General features: G+C 40.0%; 1 protein-coding gene across 12 annotated transcripts in view; it reads right to left on the reverse strand.

The window, feature by feature from the left end:
• Positions 1-11720, reverse strand: part of SLC35A5 (solute carrier family 35 member A5) — a 133257-nt gene extending 121537 nt beyond the window's left edge. For 9 of the 12 annotated variants that reach the window (XM_090150976.1, XM_031613131.2, XM_090150979.1 and 6 more), the window contains exons 1-7: positions 11474-11616; positions 10364-10516; positions 9528-9626; positions 8288-8421; positions 5910-5977; positions 3888-4683; positions 17-2787 (exon numbers count right to left, since the gene is read on the reverse strand). In XM_090150976.1, the coding sequence (XP_090007102.1) occupies positions 2719-2787; positions 3888-4683; positions 5910-5977; positions 8288-8421; positions 9528-9626; positions 10364-10493 (1296 nt within the window). In that variant the 5' untranslated portion in view covers positions 10494-10516; positions 11474-11616 and the 3' untranslated portion in view covers positions 17-2718. The other 3 variants (XM_031613134.2, XM_031613132.2, XM_031613133.2) reach the window with 3 other exon arrangements.

Raw genomic sequence — 11720 nt, forward strand, 5'->3', positions numbered from 1 at the left:
TTTATATTGTTCTTACCCATTTTTAGACAGTTAATGTTCCTGTTACTGCTGAGAGGATTCAAAGTTCTCTTCCATTATTAAAAGAAACCTGCCTGGCCAATCCAACAGCCTCATTCCAACCTGTTCACCTAAAGACAACAGAAAGATTACCACATGTTAGACAGCACCTAACTCTACATGGAAAGTAAATCAGATAGATCAGTAAATCAGTGCACCAGCTTACATTCACAGTTATATACCTGATATCCTCATGCAATCAGAGTTCGGCAAAACAAGTCAAGCTTTACAACATCAGTGAAACTTAAAGAGGGAAGAAATGACTAAGGTTGACAAGAGCTGAATGCAATCCCAAACGCACTTTATAAAATTTGCAAATCAGTCATTTCCAACTCTTATCTCTCTTAAGGCAGATAGTTCATGCAGGAAGGTCAAATAATGTTTTCAAGACATTCATTTACGGTTTGACACTCTGTCATTAGAGGTACGAAGCAGAATTCTATGCTCTGACTCAATGTAAGACAAAACTGTCTACAAAAGTCAATGTATAGAGCTACCACTCTTAACAGCAGTCTAAAGCCAACAATACTTTCATTTTTTCATGAAAATATCTGCTAAAAGTGGGTAGCTGTGACTGGAAAAAAAAAACCAAAACAATGAACTCAGGCAAGTATATATTGCAAACCTGTATGCAGTGGAAAACAAAATGAAGCTGTCTTATTGCAAACTAAGTCTCAAACAGTTTGAGGGTTTTTTGGTTTCTTTTTTGACACTGAACTCTCATTTCCCAAATCAGGACATCATACACCAATGAAACCATGTGAAATTGACATTCAAATATACTTTCTTATTCATTCTGTATAGATTCAAACAACAAGGTTTTTTGTTGTTGTTGAAAGCACAACAAGCACAGCAAGATCAGCTGTAAAATGTTTTTCAGCTCAATACTTCTTATAAGGTTACCTCATATAAACAAGCCACAACAGTAATTTCTCTTTGTGTAATTATTCTTAATACATATTAGAAAAAGCTTACACTTCTAGGGAAAAAAAAAACCAATAAGATTTCACATTCATCATCCGAAAAAACAGAAATCAGAATGAGAATTTCATACATAGTTTCTGACAGACATTGGCCACAACTGAAAACAGGCTGCCCTTCTTGACGGATCAGTGACAGGAGGTATGCTAATTAATACAGCAGTGAGCATCAATACAGTATGTGTAAGCAAGCTGTTAGCACATAGAGCCTGGAAACAGGGTAGCAGAGGGGAACAAAGACAGAACTGTCCGCAGTCCACAGAGAAATGCATTACTATATTCTGTGGTATGAGAGTTTGATGCTGAACTTATTGCATACCTCCTTAGGAATTCCTTTGACAGTATCTTTCCAAGAACACATTAATAACTCTTATCTGCATTCCTATTCACTTTATCCTTCAATTTTTAAGATTCACTGAATTACTTTGGAACCTATTTTTCATCTCACTCAAAATACAAGCCAACAGTTATTCTGAGATCACCCTGCCTGGCACTCTGCAGAATAACTTTTCTCTCTACAAAAGGAATGCAAACCTTTAGCAGTCTGAGTTGGTGGAGAAACACCAAATGATTCCAACACCTGTACCCTCCTGCTTAGTGCTCCATGTACTTCGCACTACATGTTGTAGTGCCTCACTGTAGCTATGTAATATTCGCTTTCAGATGGTGGCCCCCGTGTAAAGTCCATCTCTACATATATGTTTTCCACATGCAGAAAAGATCCTATGATACATTCAAACTGAATAACACACTTATTTTATTCAGGCTCTTTCAGTGTTAGGCCACATAAGTTGCATGTAAAATACACTGTTTTCTATAAAGGCATTCCACATTTAATTTTCCCTAAACACTGGGAAACAGGCACAAAGCAGTCTCATATAGAAATATGAGAGAGCTAGTGGCTGAAGTCACTGAAATCTATTCTGCTTCAGTCACATCAAAGAATCAAAAAGGACTCCACAGGAGCCAGTACAGAGTTACACTGATGTAGAACAGGAATGAAAATTAAATTAAAATCATTCAAACTGAAATCACACTCTAGAGATTCCTCTGTCTGAAGGATCCCTAACCAAAATTATCTGATTTGTTATACATTCACAAGTCAAGGTTTGATGAGATTGTTTCAAGGGGACTCTTTCACTCAGGTAGAGATGTTTCAATCTGATTTACCAAAATACAATAAAACAGTCAATTCTATTTATAAGGTTATTAGCGCCAGCTTAATTAGAAGATGCTAATCAGTCCTCCTACCACTTCTGCACGATGAACAACAGTTTTATCACCTCTGTTTTGTTAACTAAGGAATGCATACAGGAATTTGCACCACTTCACAACAGTCAACCAAAGTGATGAAAGACACATGCTGGCATATTTGCAGCAAGGACTGCCTTCCAATGCAGCACACATCACCCACACAACTGAGTCCAGCATCCAAGTCTCTTCTTGTTCATATCAATTATAACTTGGTTTATTTCAGTTTTTAAGCTCTTCATTTGCAGAGATGGTAAGAGGGAAAACAGCTTTCAAAAATGTGAGGCTCAAATTAAGAGTTTGAATGTTTTCCTCATCTGTCTCCAACATTTAGGCTCAAAGAAATCTCAATCATTCTGCAAAAAGGGAAAAAGGGAACATGAACATTCCCTCACTATGAGTAATAGCATTCTTCTCAGCCTGTTCCATTCTAGAGTGAATCTTCATCTGTATCAATGTCACTACTTGGTTTGTTCAGTCTCTCAAATTCTTCTCCATCCTGCAAGAACCAGATGCAGGAAAAAACAATGTGAACAAAGTTAACTTGTTACCAATATATAAAGAAAGGAGATAAGAAGAAAGTCTATTTTTAAGCAATCTCTGTGATATCAGCACCCAGTAATTTATCTTTTACAAGTGTGTTCAAATCTTACTCTAGTACACATGCTTATAAATGACAACCTCTTTAATGCTTTTTTCTGTAGCTTGATCCCTGAAGAAGCTTGTAGCCCACCATCAGGAAACTTGCACACATAGTATTCTTTGTTTTTACCACAGATGCTCACTTGTAAATGCTAAAATAGATAGTTTAAGGTACAAAAGAAAACCCCACATACTGTTTGTTAAACAAGCATCTAAAAAGGGCACCATTTGTAAGTTTCAGAAAACGTCTGTTGGAAGCTTAATGTTTCCTAGAATTAAATGGAAACAGCACTCTCTGCTGGTTGCGACATGTATTACAGGCATACATCTGTCCACACAGAATGCAGAGATTAAGTCCTTCCCCCTTTGACTTCTCAGCTCAGTGAATGAGCTAAGACTCTAAAGGGCAAGCTCTCTGGGCCATATTTGAGTTGTCTAAATTACAGTTCAACTTAGGGAGGAAAAAAAAACAAAAGGCCCTGGATAAAATGTTGTGTATGAAACAATATTAAAATGTCTACTCCAACGTTACCATTGTGTCTGCGAGTATCTTTGACTGCTGTGACAGAAATAATCTTAACAACAACTATTAATTTCTTCATGATGTGGGCTCAGCTACACAAAAATTTCAGTTCTACTTAAGTATTGTTAGCTTCCTGGCATCAATTCCAATTTCTGTATTCCCAGGGCCAGCAATACCCTCAACAGAGAACTTGTACAAAGCTGAAGTTGCTCACAGCACAGTCACTGCAGAAAAGCACTGTTTATCTGGGATTTATGAATGAAAAAAGTTTAACATCCAAAGCAACACTCAATCACTTTTGAAAATTTTTAACAAATAGCAGGGAGTTTTGGTGTTTCAGCTGACGAATGATTTTGGTCCATATCCCATAGCGTAAATAGAGGGGAAATAAGAAAAAAAAAAAATCAGAGAAGACAAGTATGGAAAAGCCTTACCCCACTTGACCTCTCCCATGTATCTCCTTTGAAGAGCTTGCCCCTTTCCCTCATAGCAGCATATTCCAGGCCTCTTGGTTTACTGGCATTATAGATGAATATGGAGAGAAGCACTACTGGAGCTTCTAAAAAGAACTCTAAAGAAGGCCTGAAGTCAAAGATGACAAAAGACACAGTAGTGATGATGACAGTGGTGATCTGAGCTGTCATAACATGGAACATATTGTCTCGGAACTTCAGGATGAAGGCTACAGACAACCCCAGGAAAGCAGTGACAAATATGAGAGCCACTGAGAAGATGTTGTGCCCATAAAAGAAACCACAATTCTCTATCTGCCTCCGGTCCTTAGCCTGTAGGCCCAGCATCAGTCCATTGAACAACACTCCAAAGGCATACAGTTTGCTGTTCTGTGTGAATATGCTTTCACCAAGCTGATCTCCATCTTTCAGTATCTTTTCATTGTAGATGTTAGCCAGGGCAGAAATGAAACACTGCACTAGAATAAGCAGATGCCCCAGACTGAGTCGTAGAGGTTTCAATGCTCCTGCCATGGTACTTGTAACATTCCACCGGAAGGTGGGAAGGAATCTTGGTGCTCCACAGCTACCATTTTCCATGCACATTTCCTCTGGTCCATTAGAAAGAAGGCAGTGGTTAGATGGGCTGAAAAACATACTGTGATGGAACCCATGCACAGCCAAGCTTTGCTGACGGCCTCCAGTTCCTAGTGTCAGGGCGACGATGGATAAGAATAAGATAACCAGAGATGCCCACTGTACCCAAGAGAGTTTTCGCCTACGAGTAGACAAAAAAAAGCCACAAACTTTAGAAACACGGTCATACAAATTAAATGAGAAGAGAACAAACCCTATAAAGCACACACAAGACATTATGCTTGACTACATTTCCTTATCTGTGGCATGATGATTTTTCAGAATCGACAGGAAAATGCCAAAACATAACATACTTTTTTATGGCAAGGGGATCCCAACCTGGTGATTACAGAAACACAGAACAGAGAATAAACCAACATAGAGACAACATAAGGAAAATCTTTCAAGATTAAATCAGTTGTAGATGCTGGCTGCCTGACAACTAAAATCAACTGCTGTCCACATAATCACAGATTCAAAGGATTAAAAGGAAGTCAGACATTCCAATAATTCTCTGTCCAGTAAACCTTTAAACATTTCATTTTTTCCCCATGATTTTGTACATTTTTTAAATATTTTATGATGGTAGAAATGTAATGCACGAGGCCTAATGGTCTTATCTATTGTAACTACTCTCTCACTCAAGCAAGTGAAACTAGTTTATTGTGGGGGGAAAAAAAAAAATCAGAAATTTGGAAGATTAAGCAGACTGTGACATCACAAGAGATATAAAACTAAAGAACTGAGAAAAAGCACTTTGGCCAAACTACTAGATGCTCTCTTGGAATATTAACTCCTGTGGAAAATGCATCTTTGTTCAAAGCTCACCACAAATAACTCTTCAGGTAGCGTATGAAAGCTAATATCCTTTTCCCTATCACATGAATAACAAAGAAGATACTTACCCTATGCAGTTAACCAGAAACACATCAGGGCAGGAACAGTATTAATGAAAACACCTATTTCACTCTCATGTATCTCATCCTTTCTTGCTAGATTACCTTTACATTCCATTAAGAGTTACATCGGAAAGAAGTTACTGGAAAGAAGTACTACTCATCATTAAGTATGAGATTTAATGCACAAATGAAGATACACAAACCCAAACCTTAATTCTGATCATTCAACAGCTATCACTTGCAATCTGTCACAGGTGACCATATGTGGAGATACACAGGAGCCTCTGAAAAGCTATTCTTTCCAACACCTTCATACGTAGAACACAAAGCCATTTCTTTAAGATGGTGGAATCGCAAGAAAACAGTATTACTGTTGCTATCAGACAAAGAAAGACTGTAGTGTAACCACTGTATGTAGGCTAGAAAGACAAAATTTAAAGTTTTGTTTACCTTATTAAGTACTACTTACTTTAGCACTATCCTGAAGAGAAGAGCTGTTGTTATAATGACAAAATTTGAGAAGAGGACAGCCATTGCCTAGAAAAAGAAGAGGAACAAAGTTATAATTCAGACACGTTGATACCAGCCCAACAACTTTCAGTGACACCTTAGAAGGGAGACTAGAGTGGAAAGCATCACTCTAGTATTGAACCTTCTTTCCTTAACAAAGTGGTAGGTTAGCATAACCCTAAAATAACATCAGAGCGTCATTTCAAAGTATCAAAGCAGACAATGTCAGTTGCCCTTCCTTTGTTCACTGTTGCTATAACTCCACTGTAGAAGTCCACCAGATTGGTGGAGCATGATCCGCTCTTGATGAAGCTGTGCTGGCTCCCTCAGATCACTTCCTCATGAAACAGCACGATGCAGGGTCTCAAGTAAGCTGACATGACACACCTGCCTAAGAAATCACAGCTTCATTTTATGCTTCGTGAAATTACAACTCAGTTAAAAACTCATGTTAGGTGAAAATTATGGAAGAAGAAAACATTGAATGAACAGATGGAACTGGAGCTGGTAGAAACTACTCTGGAAGACAGACTTAAAATTCATGTACCAATGACGTGCAAAACAATGGCTTTTGACTGAGACAGAAAAACAGCATATATGGAACAACATCTCTGTTAACATTAATACAACCTAAATCTACGGAAGAATATTTAAAATGAATTAATTTTGAGTTGCTTTATTCTGAGGCCACAGGGGACCTCTGTCTCACATAAGTATGAATTAGAAAAAAATTTACAAAAGGCCACCATGCTAGTGGCCTACATGCTACCAGCATTACAAGCAAAGCCTCTAAAAATAAGTTTTACCAGTAACATAAATTAAACACTGAAGAATAACCACAGTTACTGCTGAAACTTCAAGAGAAAAGACCTCACTTGAGCAACTCTACGCTCAAGATGCCTGCTCACCTAAGTATGACATTGTCCAAAACCTATTTAGTTTAAAAATTCACATGAAATGAAGTGTAGCCAGGCATGGCTGCCTTCTTTTGGTCATCTCGCATCTGCCTTTTCACTTTGAGGGTTCTGTAACTCCATCTAGGCATTCTACCTTACAGGTATTTGGTTACCTCGTTTGCTATTTCTGTCTGGTTAGCCATGATTGTGTTACAGTTTTATCTACCCACCAGGTAAAAGATAAAAGACACTAAGAATTCCAAAGAAAAGTAAGAGAGAAAAGTTTTACATGTAAACACATGTGGGTGTGTGCATGCAACACAGAATCTGCAATGGACATTTAACAAAAGATTGCTTTAACTCAGCCAAATCAAACTGTTTCAGAAAGCAATAAGTATTCTGTAGCCTTTTAAATATCAGACTTTGCTATTATGTTACAGCTGAATTTCCTTCCACGCCCCAAAACAAAGCAAAGAACACAAATAAAATAACATCTACTAATTTTAAAATACCAGATTACAGAGTCACAGAATTGTAGGGGGATTATTCATTTTAATCTTTTTTTTTTTTTTTTTTTTCCAGCCAGGTCCTATTCTAGACTCTGTTCTACCCCTAGCAGAAATGCACATCTAAAAGGACATTATTTTAGAGAGGAAATCCTGAAAGAGAATGAACAGAAAAAGTTATACAGATTTTTAATAGTAAAAAAGAGTAGACGGTATCTTATAGCAAGCAGTAACCATTTGCTTCCACAAAATTTCAAACAGATTCTGAGCCAAAAGGTACTCTAGCATAAAGAGAGAGAGCACAATAAAACCGCATTTCCCAAATATATGTAGATTCGTTCAGAAGGCTGAATGTAGCTAGAAAAAAGTATAAATGAAACGTGTTTAAACATAATTAAGTCTAATATATTGTTACATAAAAATAAGAAGTAAAAAATTGAGAGCCAAACAGTTTTATTCCTTTCCTACTCACTTCCTATTACTCTTTTTTTCCACTTTGGAGGATTACATTTATTTGATTTTCTTTGGAATTGTTGAGGAAAGAAAACAAGTCAACACGTGAAGTCATGTAAATAAAGTGGCAGAAGCCACACAGAAAAGGGCAACTCAAGCACCAGCAACATGTGCAGATGCATTGAGAGAGAAATACAGAACTGAAAAAGCCAAAGGTTGGAAAGCACAAAAAACCTGCTCCATACTTAAGAAATTCAGCCTATTCCTAAGTCACTTAGGATAGAGAAAATGCACAGAACCATTCCTCTACTGAGAGCTATAGAACTGAATCACTGGCAGGAGAAAGGATGGTCTAGCTGTTCAGATGATTCATTTACTCGCAAATCTTGTATTGTCAATGTAGCAACTGTAGATAGCCTACGGTCAGTCTTGTCAATTATTAACACACTGAAAGATACTTCAGTCAGTACATGCATACTTACTGGCTGGAGGTAGGACAGCACATAGAAGACAATCAAGTTATCCAAAAAGTAAAGGAAGGCAGGAATTGACCATTTCATGGAATTACAAAAATTCTTCCAGGAAAGACAGCCGAACGGATGATCTAAGCAGCCCTCTGAAAGGAAAACAAATCAATAGGAAAAACAACTTGTATTATCAGAAGTCCATTTCGAAACCCTTTGAATAGGTACCACCGTTCTCTGTCAACACAGAGGACAACCCCAAGGCAGAACACACAGCTAAAGCAGAAATTGATTGTCTATAAGCATTCACATCCTTGCTTCACTAAGGAAACTATGAAGGAATCACAGAATTGTAGGGATTGGAAGGGACTTCTAGAGATCACCGAGTCCAACCCACCTGCTAAAACTGCTAAAGTAGATTCCCTACAGTGACAGCAAGTCACAAAGGCAGGCACCTAGACAAATCTTGAATATCACCGAAGGAGATTCCACAACTTCTCTAAGCAGATTTTGCTAATCTGTCCACAAGACAGAAACCTGCATTAGGGTTTCTCAAGTGAGAATTAGAACCAGGAGACAAAATCTGCAATCTCTAGCTCTGCTCTCCTCTTTTTTTTTTCTTTTTTTTTTTTCCCCTTTTGCCATTTTGTCTTGTTCTGTTCTAGGGCTGAACAGAAACAGCAGAAAAAATGCTTAGAGAATCCTTTAACCCTATCAGAGCGTTTATGGTGCAAAAATGCATCATAATCATTCTTTGAGGACCAAAAAGCACTCCAGAAAGCCCCCACACAACAGTCACATCAGTATCAGGTGATTATCAATCTCATGTACATTAGAAATAATGGCACAGATGGAGGATCTGTTCATTTAGCGCCCAGAGGGTAGCCAGTAGCAAGCTTCTTTTTAGTCATGTCTTCACAGTGAGGCAACTCTTATTACCCTAGTCCAATGCTGTGCTAAAATTCAAAAAAAGATTAGATTGTCTTCAATTACACTTTCCAACTCAACTCATTATCCTCATTTTAGCTATCATACAAACAACTTGAGAACATCTGAATTTAATGCACAAATCAGAGTTATAATAAGTATAGGTATAATTGTGTACCGAAAACATTATCCCAGAAAACATTACTGTCAGGACTTACTTCATGCCATTGCATGTGAATCTATTAGTGGGAAGAAAAAAAAAAAAGGTATGAAGTATAATAAATCTTAGCAAGTCAACACATTTTAGTTACTTGAAAACATATGTACTCACCTTTTTTCTTAACCCATAGTGCCAATATCACACACAGGAACAGTTTTACTACTTCAGAACATATGTTCACTGTTGTAGGAAGATAATCGTACTTGTTATCTGTGGGATTCAGCAAATTGTAAAGAGTACACCATCAGATTTCTTTTGCATTCACAATTGGAAAAGGAAATACTTTAACTCCTTCAGTCAGAATTAGAGCCCCTGCTCATAAACACAAAGCATTAGCACTTCTATTACAAATACTCAGATTTTGACACGTCAGTTACCCTTCTGGGCTGAAACCTTTCCCCATTTGCTCTCAGTTTACAGTACATTTTTTTTGAAGAACTAACCATCATTCTTAAAACAATAAAACCAGGAAATATTTTCCCCCACACAGTGATACAGTATGTTTTCCTAGTAGGAGAAAACTTCCAGGATGACACAACCTACTTCGGGGATTTTATCTTTTCTCTGATAGCATATTTTGCTCACGTTTGCTGAAAGGATAGCAGAATTTTCTAACATTTGCTGTAAGATAGCACACTACTATTGCATCTTCTCCTAAAGATGTTGTGAAACAAATAAATTGGTCATGCACCACTAACAGTGCTCGCACAGCTTAATATCTGAAAATCAGCTATAAAGTAATCTATTGTCTCATCTTTTGAGGCTAATCTTCAACTGGATCAGATATCTTGCAACCTGAAATTATTATTCTATATTAGACACAATGAAATTTATGCCTCAGTTTATATAATGAAAAAACTAGGTGGAAAACTAGGTTTTGGGGTATCCACTACACCTGAAATAACTACTCTTATTTGAAGTTCATTATGTTTACTGTCTAACAATACCTTCATTAGCAGAATATTTCATCAGGAGGATTCGACTTGAGCCCAGAGCAATGAAGACTCCTCCAAGTAGAAAGGTGTAGATGGTTGTCTTGGAGCAAACTGCAGAGCGACGACAGCACTTGCTCTCCATTCTGCTGGCTTGCTGTCAGTGCCCTTTGGATGACACAACACACATACGCTATAAACAGCACTTCCAGAAGCTGATAAGGTGAGGTGAAACATGTGCCTTTTATTGCTTTATCTCAAACAAAATGGTTTGTGTTGAGAGCCATGATTGCATACTACAGTCAACATTTTATTTCAAAGGGAAAAAGATGCGCTATGAGGATCAGCAAGGGGGGGAATTAACACCTCACATACACAGTGATATCTACGGAATACTGACCAGCTGAACAAGGTAAATAACTTACAGTTTTATTTCTCTATAGGATGCTTATGTTTGAATATACATGTACGTATACCACAGAATGGCTGGACTGAAAGGGCCCATCCAGTTCCAACTCCCCGCTGCGAGCAGGGTTGCCACCCACCAGCCCAGGCTGCCCAGGGTTCCACCCAAGCCGGCCTCGATCTCTTTCACAAACAGCTCCTGTTCCCAATCGCAGCAGACACAGCTGCACAGGGCCGCCTGCGGCTCGTCCGCTACCACACGCGCTCCAGGCGGCCGTTTCCGCAGTTCAGCCGCCCGCTAACGAAAGACGGAAGGGCGGCGGCCCCGGCACCGCCAGGCACCAGCTGTCAACGGTCGCTCGCCTCGCGCCGTTCCGCCTCAGCGGCTGCGCCTCAGCCGCGCAGCTGCGCTCGCCGCTCCCTGCCACGTCTCCGCCGGGCCCGCAGAAGGCGGCCGCCGCCGAGACGGGGAACCGGCAAGGCGCACCCGACGCTCGGCTCTCCCCGTTCCGTTCCCGCCGCCCTCGGCCGTTGCCCGGCACGGCTCCCCGCCTCCCCGCACGCAGCTGCCCGGCACCGGGCACGGCGACGCCGCCGTCAAACGCACCCGTCGCCGATGGGGAACGAAGACCGCGACTTCTCCCTATTCCCGCTCTCTCTTTTTCTCCCAGCGCTCATCCCCAGCACCTTCCCCCTCTCCCGCTCCCCCGCCGGCCTCACCTGCCGAGGCGGAGCCGAACGGGGCGAGGCCCTCCCCCGAGACGGGCGGCAGCGCGCACCCCCTGACCGCCCCTCCTCCGCCGCCTCATTCTCCATGACAACTGCCCACGTGACCCAGGCTTAGTTCCGGATTTCTCCCCCCACCACATGACGCTTACGTCTATTCTGGGGGACGCGCGCAAGAAAAGCCGCCGGCTTCCCGTCTTGGTCTACGTCTGCGCATGCGCGCTTTGGCACGCGTGTGCGC

The sequence above is a fragment of the Phasianus colchicus genome, chromosome 1, assembly GCF_987193195.1.
Source record: "Phasianus colchicus chromosome 1, bPhaCol1.hap1.1, whole genome shotgun sequence".
In the NCBI taxonomy this organism is placed as follows: Eukaryota; Metazoa; Chordata; class Aves; order Galliformes; family Phasianidae; genus Phasianus; species Phasianus colchicus.